At 35.9% G+C, this 19,723-nt stretch overlaps 2 protein-coding genes across 4 annotated transcripts; one reads left to right on the forward strand and one right to left on the reverse strand.

The window, feature by feature from the left end:
- Positions 1-2,093: 2,093 nt before the first annotated feature.
- On the forward strand, positions 2,094-8,665 carry LOC103996003 (uncharacterized membrane protein At3g27390). 3 transcript variants are annotated; one of them, XM_009416796.3, is made up of 10 exons: positions 2,094-2,426; positions 3,208-3,316; positions 3,405-3,597; positions 3,700-3,836; positions 5,910-6,198; positions 6,389-6,495; positions 6,589-6,721; positions 7,510-7,708; positions 7,835-8,075; positions 8,158-8,665. In XM_009416796.3, exons 1-10 carry the CDS (start codon positions 2,333-2,335, stop codon positions 8,402-8,404), a joined length of 1,749 nt encoding a protein of 582 aa, XP_009415071.2. In that variant the 5' UTR covers positions 2,094-2,332; the 3' UTR covers positions 8,405-8,665. The 3 variants fall into 3 exon arrangements, with proteins under 3 accessions (XP_009415071.2, XP_009415070.2, XP_018685168.2); XM_009416795.3 differs by having other exon boundaries at positions 2,095-2,426; positions 6,577-6,721; XM_018829623.2 differs by having other exon boundaries at positions 2,409-2,426; positions 3,401-3,597; positions 6,577-6,721.
- Positions 8,666-12,508: 3,843 nt separating this feature from the next.
- On the reverse strand, positions 12,509-14,277 carry LOC135588471 (uncharacterized). The gene is made up of 2 exons (XM_065080609.1): positions 13,376-14,277; positions 12,509-13,244 (listed from the first exon to the last, which is right to left on the reverse strand). Exons 1-2 carry the CDS (start codon positions 14,149-14,151, stop codon positions 12,614-12,616), a joined length of 1,407 nt encoding a protein of 468 aa, XP_064936681.1. The 5' UTR covers positions 14,152-14,277; the 3' UTR covers positions 12,509-12,613.
- Positions 14,278-19,723: the final 5,446 nt, after the last annotated feature.

Here is a 19,723-nt window from a genome sequence, read left to right on the forward strand (position 1 = left end):
GTATTTCTTATGTCATTTTTTTCAAAAACATATTAATCCAATAAATTCATTGATTTCATTATCAAAATTCAAATTTCAACACATACCTATAACATAATAAAGTAAATTGTTGTAATCAACTGCAACCCTACAAAATGGATCTAGCTAGGAGCTTTGTCAACCTGCTATATGAGCGATTGAAACCTGAGTTTCCACGGGAGTTTGACCACGGATAAATCAAGGTCCTGTAAGAGAACATGTTGCATCTCCATTTCCGAGTGAAACTTGAAACAGAAGAAGCCTCCAACCAACTCCAACTATTTGGCATTCATTCTACCCCAAAGTCTAGAAAGAGAGGTTCTAAGGAAATCTAATGGAGATGTGCACCCCGAAAGTTACTGCAGATGGAGTTGTTCCAGGAACTGTGAGCTGCAGCCATCTCATTTGCGTCCAACTCAACAGTAAGGGAGGACTATTGGTTGGATCTTGAGCAGCTTAGCCTCAGGGCTGCCTCCGATTTCCAAGAGCCTCCTCCATGCACACCACGGAGAAGACCTGCCCAAGAAGTAGGGTTCGGGCTCTTGGATGGAGAGGGGTTAGCCGGAGCGGTAGGCGAAGGTGGGAGAGATGATTCAGCAGATGCATCGCCAACAGCGTTGGATGATCCAAGATTGATCGGGTCAGGTGAGCCAACAATCAGAGCTTGTGGAAGCGAAGAACTAGAGGAGGAAGAGGGCTGGGTTGGAGTCGAGAGATGATCACTTGAGGCAGATTGTGAGGCAGATTACTCTAGAGAGCCAAGATTCGAGGAGACGGAAGACAGGCGATCGAAGAAGGAGGAAGAGGAGGCTCGTTCTCCGCCTCCACTGTGAAAAGAAAGTTGAACCATATTATGGTTGCTGTGCTGATTCATTTAGCTTGTGGATGATTCATGTGTAGCAATGTGTTGGATCGATCGAGTTATAGTGACACTTACAGATACAGCAAATTGCCGAAACTGTTATCACATTATATTCCCCTTACAACTGTCTTTTGGATTTGAGCAGACAACGGTTGAAAACCTTTCCCGGCTGTACAAAGTCAACTTTTCTTTGACCACATCTGATTTGTTCCGTCTTGTGAGTGTGAGCTGTAAGATATGTTGACCAGGACTCAATTCATTTGTAATTATTTTTAATATAAATAAACGATTGCTGCCATTCTCATCTCAACATATTCCCAGTATCATTATTTTAAGTCTTGAATAAACAATTGATGAAATTATTTTGCCGTGGAAAGCCAAATATTTTTTTTTACCTCAGCTGATTATTTTTGTCCGGAGTGTGAGGTGTCACATACGTTGACTAGGACTCAGTCAATGAATTAAGTTATTTTTCTCTTCTTACTCCTCTCATCGTTCACCAACTTTAGGTGTAAGTAAACAATTATTAAGATTCTTTTGCCACTTTTTATATATCTATTATTTATTTGTTTTGCCTCAGCTAATTTGTTCTATCTTGGAAGTGTGAGTTGCCAATGATGCTCTCCCCCCATCATCTAATGACCTCAAATGGATGGTTGTGATTGGCAGCATCTCACCTCATCTCTTCACAACACTTGTGATCACACTAATTGACTCATTTCTCTCTTCAAGCAAAGCATTTATTCTCAACTTTACCAATAAAAGAGAAAATGAAGACTTCATCAAAACAGTAGCATTAAATTGACACTTCTTTACTTGTTTTTGTACTTTGCCATCCCTGTAAAGTTTCACAAATAACACAATTACCCTTACCGAATTTGATTCGAAAATACATAAAATATGAATTACTGATAATATTTGAGATATTCTTCTCAGCAAAGGAGTTTTAGTATATAGCATCCATCCAAAATATTCAAGTAAATGTAGTTAATGTTAGTTTCTTGATTTAAAATATATAAAATGTACATTATTAAAAATATTTTTATCATCCTAAAATTAAAAAAAAAATCAATTAGAGTTCAAATAAAAATCAAATGATGGAATTTTTTGAGTTTATTTATACTAAACTTCAATTTGTGGAAATAAATATGATAATAAATGACATTGTAAGGGATATATAGGTAATTTGGGTTTGCTTGGTCTCTTTGGCATGCTTTCGTGGGGCGGCAGTAGGTCTCCTAACCGCCCGTTACATACATCTCCTTCGATCGAAGCCTTCAGCTTCGCCGTGCTGTCGAAAGTGGTGGTTTCGATCGGATCCCAGTAGGAAAAATTGCCTTTCTCGGTCGGTTTCGAGGAGTTTGGACTTGTTGAGAGGTTTCGGATGCTTCTTGGCATGCATCGGAGTCTGGATTCGGTGATTCTGCTGTGGTTTTCGTAGATTGATGAGCGATGGAGCCTCCGCAGGGGTTTTGGGCGACTCTTTGGAGTTGCCTTCGGTTCTTGCCTTTCTTTCTAGGTTTACTGCTGCTGGGCATCATCAAAGGTCGGTTTATTCTCTCCCTCTTTACTTTCCTCTCTTATCGGTCCCTATTTTGTGGGTTCGCAAATTTTTTGGATTTTGGAGCGTGTAGACTCCATAGAGTTCATTCTTTAGTGTTACTGCTTCCATTGATTGATGATATGTGGATACTTTCCCTTTGATCTTGATTTTTGAATGTTGTATCCGGTTATGCTAAATTTGGATGAGTATTCTCCTTTTTCTCCTCACGCTGAATGGGTTTTTTGCTTGATAAGATGTATGAGGGTGCTAATTGTACAACTCGATGCATGATCCTTGAATGATTTGGTTTGGTTCTGACTGCAGGAATCTCCAAGATGCTTTTATTGTGTTCAGAATCGTTCTTTTAGTATTACATAGGCAACTGATCCATCAATTAAGTTGTATTGACAAACAAGCAAACAGGCCTGTTTCCTGTTACTCCATATGTGGCTTCTGCATAAAGATCTTCCAAACATCTATATTTACCTCTTTGTCTGATGCAATTGTCTATGTACAAATATTCACCAAAGTACTTAAGTGTTTTGAAAATCTTAGTACCCAAGATTCGTACGGAGCCTGCTTCTAGATCTCTATCTTTCCGTGATAAGAAGTAATTTTAGATAAAACTTTCTTGTTGAAGTAGTGCTATCGTCTCCTAATCATGTGAGGACACTTTCATGCAAAGAGTGGCAATTTGTTTCGTGAATTCTAAGAACATGAAACCTATTTATACACTGATTTAGTGAATTTAGGTGATTTTTTCTCATCATTGACTCTTTTTCAGGTGCTTTACTTTTCCCATTTGTATGTCTTATCATGACATTAGGAAACTCAGCCATCATTGTGAGTCTCTGGCCAGTACATGTAGTTTGGACTTATTACTGCATAGCAAAGTAAGTATCTTTATTCACTTTTAGATCTCTAAGTATATTTTTATTCTTTGTAGCAAATTAATTACCTCCATTGATTTCTTAAAGGCAGAGCCAAACAGCTTGGGCCTATTCTGAAGCTTGTTCTTGCACTTGGTGTATCTGTCATCTTGATGTTGTGGCCGCCAGTTGGTATTTTTGGGAGCATCATTGTCGGAGCAAGCTATGGTTTTCTAGCTCCTATCATGGCTACCTTTGATGCTGTTGGTGAAGGAAAAGCTAATAATCTCATACATTGCTTTTTGGTAAAGCTGATTTTTCTTGGTTGTGAATTTCTATTTATACACTTTCTACCTGAATTCTATCATCATACTTTTCCAAATTCTTTTCTTGCCAAATATATCCAGGATGGAACTTGGAGTACTATCAAAGGAAGTTGTACAGTGGTTAGAGACGTGAAAGATATTTGCTTGCACTCCTATTTCTCGATCATGGATGATCTTCGTCTTCATGATCCTCCAAACGGAGAGCCTTATGAGATCAGGTAAGCTGTGTATTCATTTCTATAATTCTGTGCTGATCACTCAATCATTGGTTTCAATTTTATCAAAAACCTTTAGTACATTATTTTTTACAATTTTTGTTGACATGATATATAGATAAACTTATATTTCTGCTTCCAACCTGGAGACTATAAAAAAGGTGCAGCATTTGTTCCTTTGGTTTGACTTTCATATACTCATGGTTTATATGCAGTTGTATCGTGACGACTCTTTTAGCAGTTGAAAACGATTGCTCTATCTCCATGCAATCTGTGAAGCCCTTGGATTATGTTTGTCATACTTGATGCTGAAAAATTTTTATCGTGAATTTAAACATTGGTTTGGCTGAGCATAGGTGATTCATTGGACCTGATCCATTTTGGGTTTACCAACCTATATCATATGACGATAATGTGGTTACTCCTAAACTTTGAACATATATAGTTTGTTGGATCAGCTGATTAAAATTAATCTGCTTGGTAATCCAGATTAGGATGAGCTTTCCTGATCTTTATTCCACTAAGAAATTTAGAACCATTGGCATTTCACAAAATATCAGGCAGGATTTGATTGTCTAGACCTGGTTGGCTGGGAGGAAGAAGAATAAGAGTGGAGAAGAGGGAAGAGGAGTATAAAAAATCTAACCTGCAAATGCCTGCCCTATATTGCTGTTGGTTAGCTGCTGTCACTTCTTGAATGTTGCTTGTCTTGTGATGCAGGTAAGAGAGAGAGAGAGAGAGAGAGTGAGAGAGAGAGAGAGAGAGAAGGAATATTTATTGATCTTATTGTATTTATAGTGTGGTTTATGACTATAAATTTTCATAACATAGTTGAGATTGTATTCTCAATTTTGGTGTCTTGGACCGTATAACTGAATTACCTGGGACTTGTAAGTATTGAAAAGTGGAAAGAGGAAACCAGATAGTGATTCTAATGGTGATAGAGGAATCCCAACATCTATGCTTGCTATGGTCTACAGGAGTAGCAGTGGCAGCTATAAGCCATCAGTGGATTTCCTTCACTAGCTTAAAGTCTAGAGCATTTAACAACAGCCACCTCTATGATGTGATATGCGATGAATATATTTAAAGTCCTATTTGATTACGTAAGATTCTCACTGATGCATATATCATACCAATGGGATGCATTCGAAATCTGAAACCAAAAGGGTAAAATGCTTCTCCAAGTAGCTAGGTTCATGATAGAAGCTTTGCATGTCAGAGATAAACTTCTCAACTATAGATAGAGGCCCTGAAGGTAATGTTCTAGGAAAGTTAAACTCTTCAAAATTTCATCCGTAGTGACTCAATATTAGAACCCTTCTCAGTCACCAATATTTTATATAGATGAAAGTTGATGGCTCTTGCTTATGGATAAGATATTGCTGGAAAATGAAATGTGAATGGTCCACTTTCAATAAAAGCTCACATGATGTATTTGGCAGTGAAGATGATTATAACTGGTTGCCAACAATAGTTGGTCCTTAAACAATTAAGTTCGAGTATCTGGCGAGCAACTTAAGCAGGCAAATCAATTTGCTATAGACGTCATACTTCATGCTCTCTTTGTTTTCCTTTTTGTGTGCATGTGTGTCCATGTGTGTACAACTTTGTGTATGTGTGTGTGTGTGTGAGAGAGAGAGAGAGAGAGAGAGAGTTTAAGCTGATGTAATTATGGAGTAGTCTTTCCAAATTCCCCTAATCATGGCAAAAGCTTTGGGGAAGAGAAGGCTAAGAAGTCATCGTAGGTGGAGCAATGTTGATCTCAACCGTGTAGATGACAAACTAGTCGACAGCCACAATCCTTTGATTGTAGTCCTTTTTACACCACCCCATAATGGAAAAACTATCATCCTTTTTGCTTGTTTGTCAATATTAAACCGGTAAATGGTCTGACAGCGGCATTCTGGCTACTTTTTCTCCATTGCATGAAAACATATACCTAGTGGATCATCTTCTCTTTAACCATGTTTAACATTGCAATCATTTTCTTGACCTTACCGTGAAGTCTAATTAGTTAAATTAGTGAACTCAGTATATTATTGTGATTTGATAATTTACATTAACATTTGCCAGATTGCGTTACATTCCGGGTGCCTGTTTGGCTGGTCTGCTTGGAGTCATGGCTGATGTGCCGATGATCTCATTGATTGCCATTTGCAAGAGCCCATACATGCTTTTTAAAGGATGGAGGCGTTTGTTTCATGATCTTATAGGCCGAGAGGGCCCGTTTTTGGAAACTGCATGCGTCCCATTTGCTGGTCTAGCCATTATTCTCTGGCCATTGGCAGTTGCAGGAGCAGTCACGGCTTCCATAATATCAAGTTTCTCTTTGGGTGCATATGCAGCTGTTATAGCATACCAGGTCTGAGTTGGTTTTTTTGCTATATATTTTCTCTTAGAAAGTACCTACTTGCATCAGTTTATCAAGTATGTAGCATGTATTACCAGTAATCAACAATGTATGACAATGATTTCCATTTTCTTATTATACTACAAAAAGAATGTCTCACATATTAGATAATGTTCCATGATTTAGTTCCTAAATGCCTCAGGAGACATCAGTGAAGATGGGGCTAGCCTACATCATCTCTTCCATGTCTATGTTTGATGAATACAGTAATGATGTACTTGACATGCCAGAAGGATCTTGCTTTCCCAGGTGCTACATAGTATGGTCACTCATTCCTTTCATGAAGCATCATTTTAATCTGAAACTTATTGTTAATATTAATCTTGCTAGGTATCAATACAGGAAGAAGGTACCACAGCGTGCTACCTCTTTTTCCAGACCTGTCTCTTTTCGACGGGAAAACCAGGATGCAAAAAAGGCTCCTTCACGTGCGACGTCATTTAAGAATAGCATACTTGAATTGAATCCTTTGAAGGTAATAAGATTCTAGATGTAATAACTTGTCGATGTGTTCTTACAGATGTTAGCTAATGTTATGGGATATAAGAAAATTGTTTCTGCACTCTAGCCCAGTGTCTGGAAGGTCTGGATGGATCCAGTAAGATTACATATTCAGGACATAGACTTTGATTAACTTTACTAATAGCAAATGGAAATGTACAACTCTTTTGATAGACAGGAAGATAATATGTTACTGTCCCTTAAAATATAGTGTTGGGTATGCATTTATTGGGTAGTTGTTCATTAACATGTTATAGCTTATTTGTACCTTTGAGATGAAACTTGATCACTGTAACAAAGTTTCCTTTATTCTCACCCTTCTCATCATTGTAGACTCTAGGAAACTTAAGGGTGTTTGTTGCATGAGTTTTAGTTGCAATCATGATGCTATATCTTCCTGCCTTTAATAATTAGCTTTTTGGGATTATTGACATTGCCATAACTTTCCTTCGTTCAGGAAATTGTAACCATCTTTGGATGGTCAGGTTGAAAGTTGATCGCAATTTTTTTCTTAAAATCTTTCGGAGAGCCTACTTGTTATAGTCAATCATGTTCTACAGACAACCTATACCATTTGGTAAAAGTCTTTGACAATGACAAATGACAACAGTGATTTATTTCAATCCATATTTGTGTTTCCATTGTCATGCGTATAGTTTTAAATTTTATTAGGACTATTAATTTTCCATATGTTGCTTTGTGTTCAGAACATGCAACCAAACTTTGAGATTGGTGAGAGCTGAATGACTATGTTCTGTGCAGTTACTTGATCATCTGTTCTCGGAGTGTAAGCGCCATGGTGAGGTTTTGGTCTCTGAAGGAGTAATAACACGAGAAGACATTCAAGAATCTAGGTCCAGTAAAGGTGGTAGCAGGATAATAAGCATCGGTTTGCCGGCATACTCCATACTCCAGGCACTGTTACTTTCAGCAAAGAGCGATACTGATGGTTTAGTTTTAAGTAAGTACATGAAGGGTATTGCATCTCTTTGATGCTCAACAATAAAAAATAAAAAAAAGAGAGAAGTTTGTTAGATTATTTATTTATTTATATGATTGATAAGATAGATGGTATAAATAATTACAGGTGACAACACTGAGATAACCACTGAAAACCGGCCTAAAGATACAATCTTCGATTGGTTCTTTGACCCTCTGATGATCATTAAAGAGCAGATTAAAGCTGAAAAATTTACAGAAGAGGAAGAAATATATTTGTCCAAATTGGTGCTGCTGCATGGTGATTCCAAGAGACTGAAAAACCTTAATGCTCAATCATCATCTTCAGATCAGAGAAAACGAGCTGAAATTGATGCCCTTGCTCGGAGGTAGTTGAATTTATATGGAAAGCCAAAGCATTTTCATCTATGTTGCTTCTTTGTTTGTACTTACTTCTTGTTACGGTATAAGGTTGCAAGGCATCACCAAATCGATCTCAAGGTATCCGACAGCCAGACGACGTTTTGATGATCTTGTGAAATCTCTTTCGGAAGACCTTGAGAAGAAGTTTGGAAGCAATCGATCTGCCAATGGGTTTCAAGAGAGTCAACGTGTACGAAGTGGTATTTTCCGAATTTTTAGCCAAAAGTCATTTGGCTCGGATACAAGCACCAAGGGCCATCATCAAGAAATCCAAGAGGTTAACAATGGCTTTTAGTTCTGTAAAACTTTTCTACATACCTCTTAAATTTAGAAGGATTTTTCTCAAGTGTTTTCTATGTGGATAGATGAGGAGATATTGATTGATGAACTGCTAATGACATCATATGTCATTTGATTGATGTACCATTTGAATGAAGATGTGCCTGTAAAGTCAGGAAGTTATTATTACTAGGCAACGAAGAGCCTTCGTTTGCCTATGACTGATGTATCGTTAAATATTGTGATTTGTTTTCCCATATTTTGATTGAAGATTCCATATGAGGATTTGATTCCTGTCTTTCATAAGTTTGAAATATATTATAAACCATAATATGCATATGGAAATAGATATACATGAAATTAAATGTGGTTTAAATAGTAATGTGTTTTAAAAGAAGTTGTAGCCTAATATTCTATCTCGATTAGTTTGTAAAATTAAGATTGATGAGTGTATTATTATTAATTTCAGTTTAAAATATTTTAATCAATAATTTAAGTAAAATAAAGTTAATAAGTCAATTATTATATCATTTGATCACACATCCTATTTTATATAAAAATAAATTATTATTTTATTATTGAAGATATTTTTTTAATCTATACATTTAAATCTGCCTTTATAATAATAAATATTTTTTAAATTAAAAAAATATTTTCTTAATAGAGTCACGTGTGACCAAAAAAAAAAAAATCTCTTCTATCTAAGTCGTATATTTGCTTCCTCTAAAAGTAAATATAAAACATATACAATCTTTAATATTTGTAAGATATATAAATATTAATAATTTAAAAATCATTAAGATGCAACACATCTCAATAATATATATAATAATCAAATAACAAAGATATACATTATACTAATGTACTCTCTCAATAATAGATAAAAATATATAAAAATATATATTATAGATTTCTCCGATAGTGGATGGAGTAGTATTCCTCACTTACCCAAGTGAAGATAGGTTCTTCCCAATAACAGATGAAGGAATCGTTTAACCATCACGTTTAATAGTTCGTTAATTTTCAAAGGAAATTGCCCTACCTATTATCGATAGGAATACATAATCAACCATAATCATTCATTTATTCATGCAAGCATTCAAAATGTAATAGGATAGAATATTATGAGGAACCATAATTAATGTATGATATGCTAAATTATGTTCATTGGCTCATAACTTAATTTACTGGTTGCATATCCAATATGGACCACTAACATAATCACATTACTATATAGTAACAATCACATTAATATCAAAAATTAAAAAAAAATAATCATTTCTAAATGATACATTCAAATAAAACTTTCAAGATCATCAAATCATATGAGGCATCAATCTCTCAATAGTCCTCAATCAACCAAAACCTTAATTAGAATAGCCTAATTGATTTGAACCATGTTCAATTCAATTAGGACCTAGTGGAACTATTCTTAAATCATCTTAACTAGTCTAATTTAGATTTGATTAATTTTAATTAGGTTATATAGATTTGAACTAGTTAAATTGGCTTAGATTCACCGTAAACCGACTTGAACCGATCAAACCTATCTGATTCAATCAATTAACGATGTCAAACTAATAAAAAGATAGAAAATTGGATTATGTCGTATACTGCTAGCTTAAACTGAATTGACCCACCTAACTGTTGGATGTGCCACGTGCACCACATATGCCTGTCCTAGGTAATAAGTTGGGTTGAGGTACAATGGACTGGATAGAGAGACTATGATATATTTAACGTTAGTCGTATAGTTAGGCGAGCCTAACTTCACAAGTTGGGCTAGCCCATATGGCTAGGCACAACCCAACCCATATAGCCATGCATAACCCAACTCATGTAAGCAAATACGATCCAGTCCACGTGGTCCAGTACAACCCAGCCCATGTAGCAAGACATAACCCGACTCATGTGACAATGTACGACACAACACATATGGTCATATATGACATATCCCATGTGGCTAGGTATAACCGAGCCCATATGATCAAGTATGACCCAACCCATATGACCAGATATGGTATGTATGACCTAACTCATCTAGTCAGTCATGACCTAACTCAAGTGGTTAGACATTACCTAACTTACGAGCCAAACGTGACCCAATTAAGTACAACTTATGAGTGAGATTTAGCCCAATCTGCAAAGATAGACCCGCCTAGTTATATGACTAGCGCTAGATACATCCTCACTCTTCTATCTAACCTATTGTACCTCAACCCAATCTATTACCTGAGATATACATGTGCAGCATACATGATTCATCCAAGACTTTGGTCTATGCTAATATTATGTGACATAATCCAATTTTCTCTATTTTAATTGGTTTAAACTCATCAATTGACTAAATCAAATAAAATTGATTGGTTCAAACCGATTTAGAGTGATTCTAGACCAATTTGACTAGTTTAAACCTCCATGACATAACTAAAATTAATTAAATATAAATTATATCAATCTATGGTGATTCCAGATAGATTCCATAATGATTTGAGGTTGGTTCATTCTAATTGAATTGAGATTTGTTCAAGTTCTTAAGCTATTCCAATTATGGTTCTAGTTGATTGAGGACTATTGAGAGGTGAAAGCATCGTATCTTTATGATTTGATGAACTTAAAAATATAATCTAAATATGATATTTAAAAATAATTATTAATTTTTTATTTTTTTAAGTTTATGATATTGATGTGATTGTTACCTGTGACTATGTAATGATTATGTTAGTAGTCCACGTTAGAAATATAATTTATGGAAGGAGTTATAAGTCCATCACAATGTGAAGTCATCAATGGATATAATCTAACAGATCATACATCAAGCATGGTTCCTCATAATATTTTATTATACTACATCTTGGATGCACGTATACATAAATAGATGAATATAATGAATGATTATAATTGACTTTGTATCCCTACCAAGGATAGATAAGGCAATTCCCTTCAAGGATTAATGGACCGTCAGATGTGACGATCAGACAATTCCTCTATTTATTATTGGGATGAACGTGTCCCCACTTAGACGAGTGAGAAATATCATTCTATAAAATATACCTCTTCATTCACCGTTGATAAAGTACACCAATATACATCTTTGTTATTTAATTATTATGTAGGTCATTCAAATGTATTGAATGAGACTGATTGTATAAAAATTATCATATGAGGAATTTGCAAGTGGCTGACATCTAAAATAATAGGCATTTGCGTAATTGCTTGAACTTGAACTTCCATGCAATGTAATCAATAGGAAAGCTTTGTGAGACCTGAAATAACATAAGATGCTTCTCAAGTTGATAAAGTAATTTTGGGACATCTCAGGATGTTGTTACCTGTTGTACATTATGGAGAATCATAGTTTATCTTAAAGCTGTATGTGATAAGAGATTAAGGGTTAGAACAATCCAGTCAAAGAAGTCAAGTCCAAATAAGTTGGACTACAAGAACAGAACCCATTTCATAGGGCTACTTGCATTCTTTACCAAACAAAGAATAATGCTCTTTCAGAGGACTAAAATTGTAACTGGCTTAGGATAACTTATACCAAATTATTCCAACACTGAACCAAGCATACTCTAGGAGATCTTAAAATTTCCGAAAAAGGATAACAGAATCATTAGAAACCTTATTAAAAGAATTCATTTTCGAAGAAAACTACATTTTTTAAAAAACTAAGAAAGAAACGCACCAGGATGATCAAACATCCTGTCAATGCTTGATTAAACTTACAAAAAGCTACTGCATCATTCACATGCTCACTTCATAACAGTTATTTACAGAAAAAAATGGTTTCCAATATTAAAGACCTCTCAAGAAAAATCATACATCGAAAAATATTTTTTAGACATTGATCAGGAATTGGTGTAAGTCAAAAGTCCAGAAATTTCCACATAATACTTCGATGTTGAGTTCAAGAATGCAAACCTAACAATGAAAAGCATAAGAAATTCTGAAAATAAACTGCCATTAAGTTCTTAGAAAGAGAAAAATCAGGAACATCAGGCAAAATGCATATGTGAATTCTGGTTAAACAATGCGGAAAAAGATTCTATTTTGATAATGCATCTGGAAAAATTTAGATATACACTTTTGCTTTTCCTCTCTATAATGCTAATGTGAATTCTGGTTAAACAATGCGGGAAAAATTATATTTCAATTGATAGATTTGGACATGATTAAAACATTGCCGTAAACAACAGATGAGTTTCGAAAGTCTCACAGGATATTATGGAGATATAATTCCAAATGCAATGGATATCAACTCATTAGACAGGAGGAAACCATCTGGATCACTGAGCCGAATGGATGCAACTCCATTACCCGTTTCATCATTATCCTCACTCATCTTCAACTCAAACTCAGGGTAAGACAACATATTTCTATCATCATCCATGATAACCACATGCCCACTCTCTACATACTGCCTCAAGGCTTGGCACAAAGAGCGTGCCAGGCTCTTCCCAAAGCATTTTGCAAAGCCCCTCAGGTCAAGACCTTTTGCCGTTCTCAAGGACAGCATCACAACATCCATTGCCATGTCCTTTGTGTCGACACTGATGTCCTCATGAAGCACTACCAATCCATCTTCCAACTTCTGCACCCATTCCTCGTACTCCTTCAATCTTCTTGGCCTTGAAAACCTCACGCCATTGATGTAGCTTGCAGATCCAAGGCCAAATCCATAGAAAGATCTGTTCAGCCAATAGGTGAGATTGTGCTTGCACTCATACCCATCCTTGCAGTAGCTACTGATCTCATAGTGGCTATAACCTGCCCCAGAAAGCATCCGTGAAGCAGTCCTGTAAAAATCTGCCGACTGCATCTCTGTTGGTAGAGGAAATTCTCCTGGAGTATACCTGTAAACATGATAACTCATTGTGACAAGCATATATGTACATCTTTAAGCACAAGATTGATGTTTCGGTAGAATACAGCAGCATAAGGGTATTCATGAATGTACTGATAGGTTAAAGGAGGATTTGCTTACAAATGACCAAACTTGGTGCCTTGCTCAACCTGCAGGTCGTAAACGGAGACATGCGTAGGACGAGCACTGATGGCACAGCGCAAACTCTCTTCCCACATTTCTTGGGACTGATGGGGCAAGGACGAGATGAGGTCCATGCTCCAATTCTGCAGCTCACTGCAGTCGGTGACAATCTCAATGGCTTCATAGACATCCTTCAAGCCGTGGGCTCTCCCGCAAGCCCTCAGCAGCTCCTCCTGGAACGCCTGAACACCGAGCGACACCCGGTTCACTCCCAGCTCAAGCAGCCGTTCCATCTTTTCCTTATCAAACGTTCCAGGGTCCATTTCAATCGACACCTCCGGGCTATCGCACATGCCAAATCTCGACTTCAGCGCGTCGAGGATGGACGAGACGAGGCCCGGAGGGACTAGCGACGGCGTGCCACCGCCGAAGAACACGGTCTCGAGGGGCGAGCAGTCGTCGGACCAGGCTCTGGTCGCCGCAATCTCGCGGAGGAGGAGCTGCACGTAGTTCGAGGTTCTGGGGTCGGTGTCCGGGCGGTGCGGCGTGGAGGAACCGAGAGCGATGATCGGGAAGTCGCAGTAGTGGCACCGCTTGCGGCAGAAAGGGAGGTGGACGTAGGCGGAGGTGGGCGGGGGCGGGGGTGGGGACTGGGCCGAGGAGGAATATTTACAAACAGGTGGTGGACGCGGAAGGTACGCCCTGAGGGCGAAGGCTTGAGCCGGTGGAAAGGGAGATGAGATGAAGAAGGGGAGGAAAGTGGATCTCAGCATCTACGTACTAGGGTTTTGTGAAGCTTCAAGCATCAACAATGGCTATATATTGGATGCAGAGACAAAAGGAACCGATTTGGTATAGAGAAGGCCAAGGAAGAGACGCCTTAACTTTGAGAGTCCTTTTCTCGGCTTGCAAAAGGATAAGAAGGTCGCACAAAATCGTATTATATTACTCATTTTTACTGGGATTTTTTAAGGTGTCATAAAAAAAACTTTTATAATTTAAAAAAAATACTTAAAAATAATAAATTTGGATTAATTATAAATTATTCTTATAGTTACACTTCTTTAGTATCCTGGTTTCTAAACTTTAAATTTTTATTTTGAAGTCTCTATAGCTACGAAAGTAAAACATTTAACTCAATTTAGTCCAATACCATCAGATTGAAAGATATATGATAGCATGCGTAGAAATTTAAAAAAATTGATATATAAAAATATATTTTTAATATCTCAATTACGTTTTCGTTGGTAACTAATGGCGACATCATTGGGGGGTGCGAGTGGTTATGGTTAGCGAAAATGACGCAATGATCGACGAAAACGTTAAGGACTTTTGCAACGAGAAGAGGAGGATGAGGAGAGAGAACGATGACAAGAAGTGAGGTAAAGGAGAGGAGAAAAAGGACGATACAGATGTCGATACTTTCCATCTACATCAGTATCGATATAAATGTAGATGTCAAGCGACCCTTCTTCCCGGCATACGTAAAGCGATGTCGACGTAGATGTAGAGCAGCATCGACATTGATACAAATGCATAGAGGAAGAAGGATGAGTGATGGTTGACAACCTATATCATTTTGCATCGGTCATCCTTCTTCCCCCCTCATGCAAGCTACGCGGCCAAAAGGACAAGAAGGATGAGCACCACCCTTCCCTTGCATCGTTATCTACATCGACGTAGATGTAAAGTGGCATTGCTCAGCATTTATGTTGGCGTTGGTATAGTTGTCAAGCGACGCTGATGTAAATACAGAGCATCGACATCTACATCGTCCTCGTCCTTTTTTCCCTTTTATCTCAACTCACCGTTGATCTTCCTCCTCCTTTCACAAGAAGATGCAAAAGTCCTTAGTGTTCTCGCCAACCACAATCACTCATAGCCTCTAGCAACACTACCGTCCACTACCACAAAAAATGTAATTGAGATATTGAAATTATTTTTTTATCTATAATTTTTGTGCTATTTTTACATCTGCTATATTTTCCGTCGGTAAAATCGATAGCTGAAATTCAATATTTTACTTTCATAACTATAATGACTATAATATAAATTTTTTAAATTTAAAGACGAAAAGGTTAAAGAAAGAGGTCTATCTATAGGAGATAATATGTAATTAGCCTGATAAATTTTTTAGAAAATAATTTCTTTTTTATTTTTCTCGAGAGAGATACTCGTTTTCATATTTTGTACAAAACATCTTTTATTTATCATAATTCTTGAAATATCTCCAATATTTTATTATACGTTCTGGATCAATATATACAGTGAACCTGTTCACCGATTTATATCAATTATCATTGTGCTATTAACCACTTAAATCCTTTTAATGATCTATATTTGTTTATTTCGTGTTTTACTTTATTGGCACGTACAAGCAGATCTTTATACATCAGAAACCCTCTAGAAGATGAACTATCTGTGTAACTCAACAAGGCTTAGTTGATGTGCAAATTCTATCGAGAACCCATATCGGTTTTCTTTTTATTTATCATGAAAGATTTGATCATTACATAAATCAACATATTTATATTTTATTACACGTAACTCTTCCTGCGTCAAGATTGGACGGAATAATAGCAAACCGAGTCGGAGTACTAATAGTACATCAAAATCACATTTTTCATCATTATTATATTCGCTCAAGATGGTGGCACATTAATCTCGGATCTATGCACGTGTTAGCATAGCATCCACTGTATCGATATCGTAGCAATCCCTTTCTTTAGTCATACATTATATATGGGATGAAAGACAGATGGAGCGTTTCATCTCGCGACAAATTTTAGTTGGCTGCCAACCTCAGCTTAATCGCAGCTAATGTAATTAGTTTATAAGCTAAGCTTCGAATAAAAACATCTTCATGACTCACGTGCATGCCATGTGACGACGTCCCCCAATGGTCACAATTATTGTACGAGAACCACTGTGGCCAATTGCGTGTGAGACAGACAGACACACAGACTCGAGTTTCCAAGTAGGGTCCACTGGGGTCAACCAAGCCGGGGCCCACCGTGCTTCCCAACGTGACTTAAATCACGCCTTCTTAATCTTGATGCTTCGAGTGGCTTATTCAAATCAAATAAAGATGCACGTTGTGGTCTTTTTCTAATCAAAATATCCGTAGATTAGGCGCGTTAATTATTCACATGTGTCCTCGAAGATACCGTGTGATGCTTTATGTCGCGACTGCCAAAACCGTATTGGCATATGTAGACACTATCACTACTACTGATTCGAGTTGTGACTCGAGTCGTAATTGTGCGAATCCGATTTGGTTTAGGTCATAGGTAAAATTCATGATTTTTTAATTCATAAATACTATTGTTTATACATCGGCTTTGAGACAGATCGACGTATTTGGGTGATATGTGCTTGGACGTTAAGCTTTATCATACGCTTCCAAGACATCATAACAACGAAAGTGCTTGTTACATTTCTGTTATTGTATAGAAAGCTGATATGGCTATAAAAACCCCTCATCTTCCGTAATCCTTTTTTTTCTCTGCCTATCTTGACACTCTGTTTCTTATATTTGTTTCGATTACCTTTGATCTTCAATTAATGTCCAGGTTATAACTCAAAGAGTTGGTATGGCATACTGATATGCTTTTGGCATTGTATGTCATGTGCCAACATGTTGATCAATATGGCAATTGTTGGTTCTTGAGATTGCAATAGTGTTATTAATAGTTTTGCCTGAACAAACCCAAAATTTTACTATGACTTAAATTTTCTCTTGATTTCTCATAATTATAACTTTTTTTTTTTATAAATCAAGATTGTCTACTATGATTATTTCTTTTCTCTATTTGAGTTATCGAAAAAGAATCATAATAATTTGAATGAGCTTTATCTTGATTTCTCGTGATTTATAACTTGAAATCGTTTATGAATCAAATTCTTATTTTTTGAACTCCCATATTTCTTTTTATTGTTTACTAAAGAAGAAAATTTCCTAAATGAATCATGATTTTTCGGAATTACAATTTTTATGATTCATAATGAATTGAGAGATTTTATATGCATATCTTATTCTCCTACAAGATTGAATGAATTTTATCTATATCATGATTTCCTAAAAATTCTTTTCATTATTTATTTAAGAGGAGATTTGTTAAAATGAATCATAATTTCTCTTGATTTCTTGGAATTATAACTTAAAAATTCTTTTTATAAATCAAGATTGTCTACTATGATTATTTCTTTTCTCGATTTGAGTTATCGAAAAAGAATCATAATAATTTGAATGAGCCTTATCTTGATTTCTCATGATTTATGACTTGAAATTGTTTATGAATTAAGATCTTATTTTTTGAACTCCCATATTTCTTCTTATCGTTTAGTAAAGAAGAAAATTTCCTAAATGAATTATGATTTTTCAAAATTATAAGTTTTATGATTCATAATGAATTGAGAGATTTTATATGCATATCTTATTCTCCTACAAGATTGAATGAATTTTATCTATATCATGATTTCCTAAGAATTCTTTTTGTTATTTATTTAAAAGGAGATTTGTTAAAATGAATCATGATTTCTCTTGATTTCTTGGAATTATAACTTAAATTTTTTTTTTATAAATCAAGATTGTCTACTATGATTATTTCTTTTCTCAATTTGAGTTATCGAAAAAGAATCATAATAATTTGAATGAGCTTTATCTTGATTTCTCATGATTTATGACTTGAAATTGTTTATGAATTAAGATCTTATTATTTGAACTCCCATATTTCTTCTTATCATTTACTAAAGAAGAAAATTTCCTAAATGAATTATGATTTTTCGAAATTATAATTTTTATGATTCATAATAAATTAAGAGATTTTATATGCATATCTTATTCTCCTACAAGATTGAATGAATTTTATCTATATCATGATTTCCTAAGAATTCTTTTTGTTATTTATTTAAAAGGAGATTTGTTAAAATGAATCATGATTTCTCTTGATTTCTTGGAATTATAACTTAAATTTTTTTTTTATAAATCAAGATTGTCTACTATGATTATTTCTTTTCTCAATTTGAGTTATCGAAAAAGAATCATAATAATTTGAATGAGCTTTATCTTGATTTCTCATGATTTATGACTTGAAATTGTTTATGAATTAAGATCTTATTATTTGAACTCCCATATTTCTTCTTATCATTTACTAAAGAAGAAAATTTCCTAAATGAATTATGATTTTTCGAAATTATAATTTTTATGATTCATAATAAATTAAGAGATTTTATATGCATATCTTATTCTCCTACAAGATTGAATGAATTTTATCTATATCATGATTTCCTAAGAATTCTTTTTGTTATTTATTTAAAAGGAGATTTGTTACAATGAATCATGGTTTCTCTTGATTTCTTGGAATTATAACTTGAAAATTCTTTTTATAAATCAAGATTGTCTACTATGATTCTTTCTTTTTGCTATATGAGTTATCCAAAAAGAATCACAATATGTCTCTTTATATTCACAATCTGTCTTCATGATTTGTATATCTTGTTGGTGTCAACAACCTTAAGTCGTGGCCTCGGGACCAACGCGGCTTGGTTCGGGTCCGAATGATTGGGGATCTTCCTGGGCAACCTTTAAGACTATTGAGGTGGTCGACTGCGGTGGTCCGATCACGACGGGAAAGTCGTTTCCTCTGGAAGGGAACTCCTCGCCTGGGCACGTGGTGGGAGGCGCTCCGTCTTCATCCTTGCACACAGGTCGGGTCAGGAGGCTCGACTCGATCCCTCCGACGATCAAGTCAGTGGACGATCACAGGGGGTTTTTCTCACCTGATTCTCCTCCTCTACTCTTTCTGAGCGCGAGGGTTTTTATAGGGAAGGTTACCGTTGCCTGATGTGCCCGTTTGCAGGGAGCAGGATAGTACTCCTGGTAACTGATGATAGATAATCCAAATAATTGAATTCCCTTGTATCGTTTGGGGACTGTGGTGTAGTGGCCTATCGTCCGCAGTCGATGAGTCGAGCGAATTATTATGAAGATAATAATAATTCACTGAGCCAGAAAGAGTTCTGACAAGTATGACTCACAACCAGCTCAATATTAGGCTTAGAGGGTCACACACATATGGTAGGTGTTGCGACGAGTTGAGATTCAGATATGAGATATCCGTTGGAGACCCTATCTTATTGGATATCCAATAAGCCCTTGAATTATTGGATCAAATGGATGAGATCTAATAAAAGCTAATAAAAGATTATTGAGTAGAGACCCACTAATCTAAGAGGCTTGGGTAATTGTATAGAGATCCAGTACCCAATAGAGCATGATCTATTAGGGTTAACTAGGGGCCTCTATAAATATGAGTGAACTAAAGGCCCAAAAGTTAAGACTTC

Source organism: Musa acuminata, chromosome BXJ1-8 (assembly GCF_036884655.1).
Source record: "Musa acuminata AAA Group cultivar baxijiao chromosome BXJ1-8, Cavendish_Baxijiao_AAA, whole genome shotgun sequence".
Taxonomy (NCBI): Eukaryota; Viridiplantae; Streptophyta; class Magnoliopsida; order Zingiberales; family Musaceae; genus Musa; species Musa acuminata.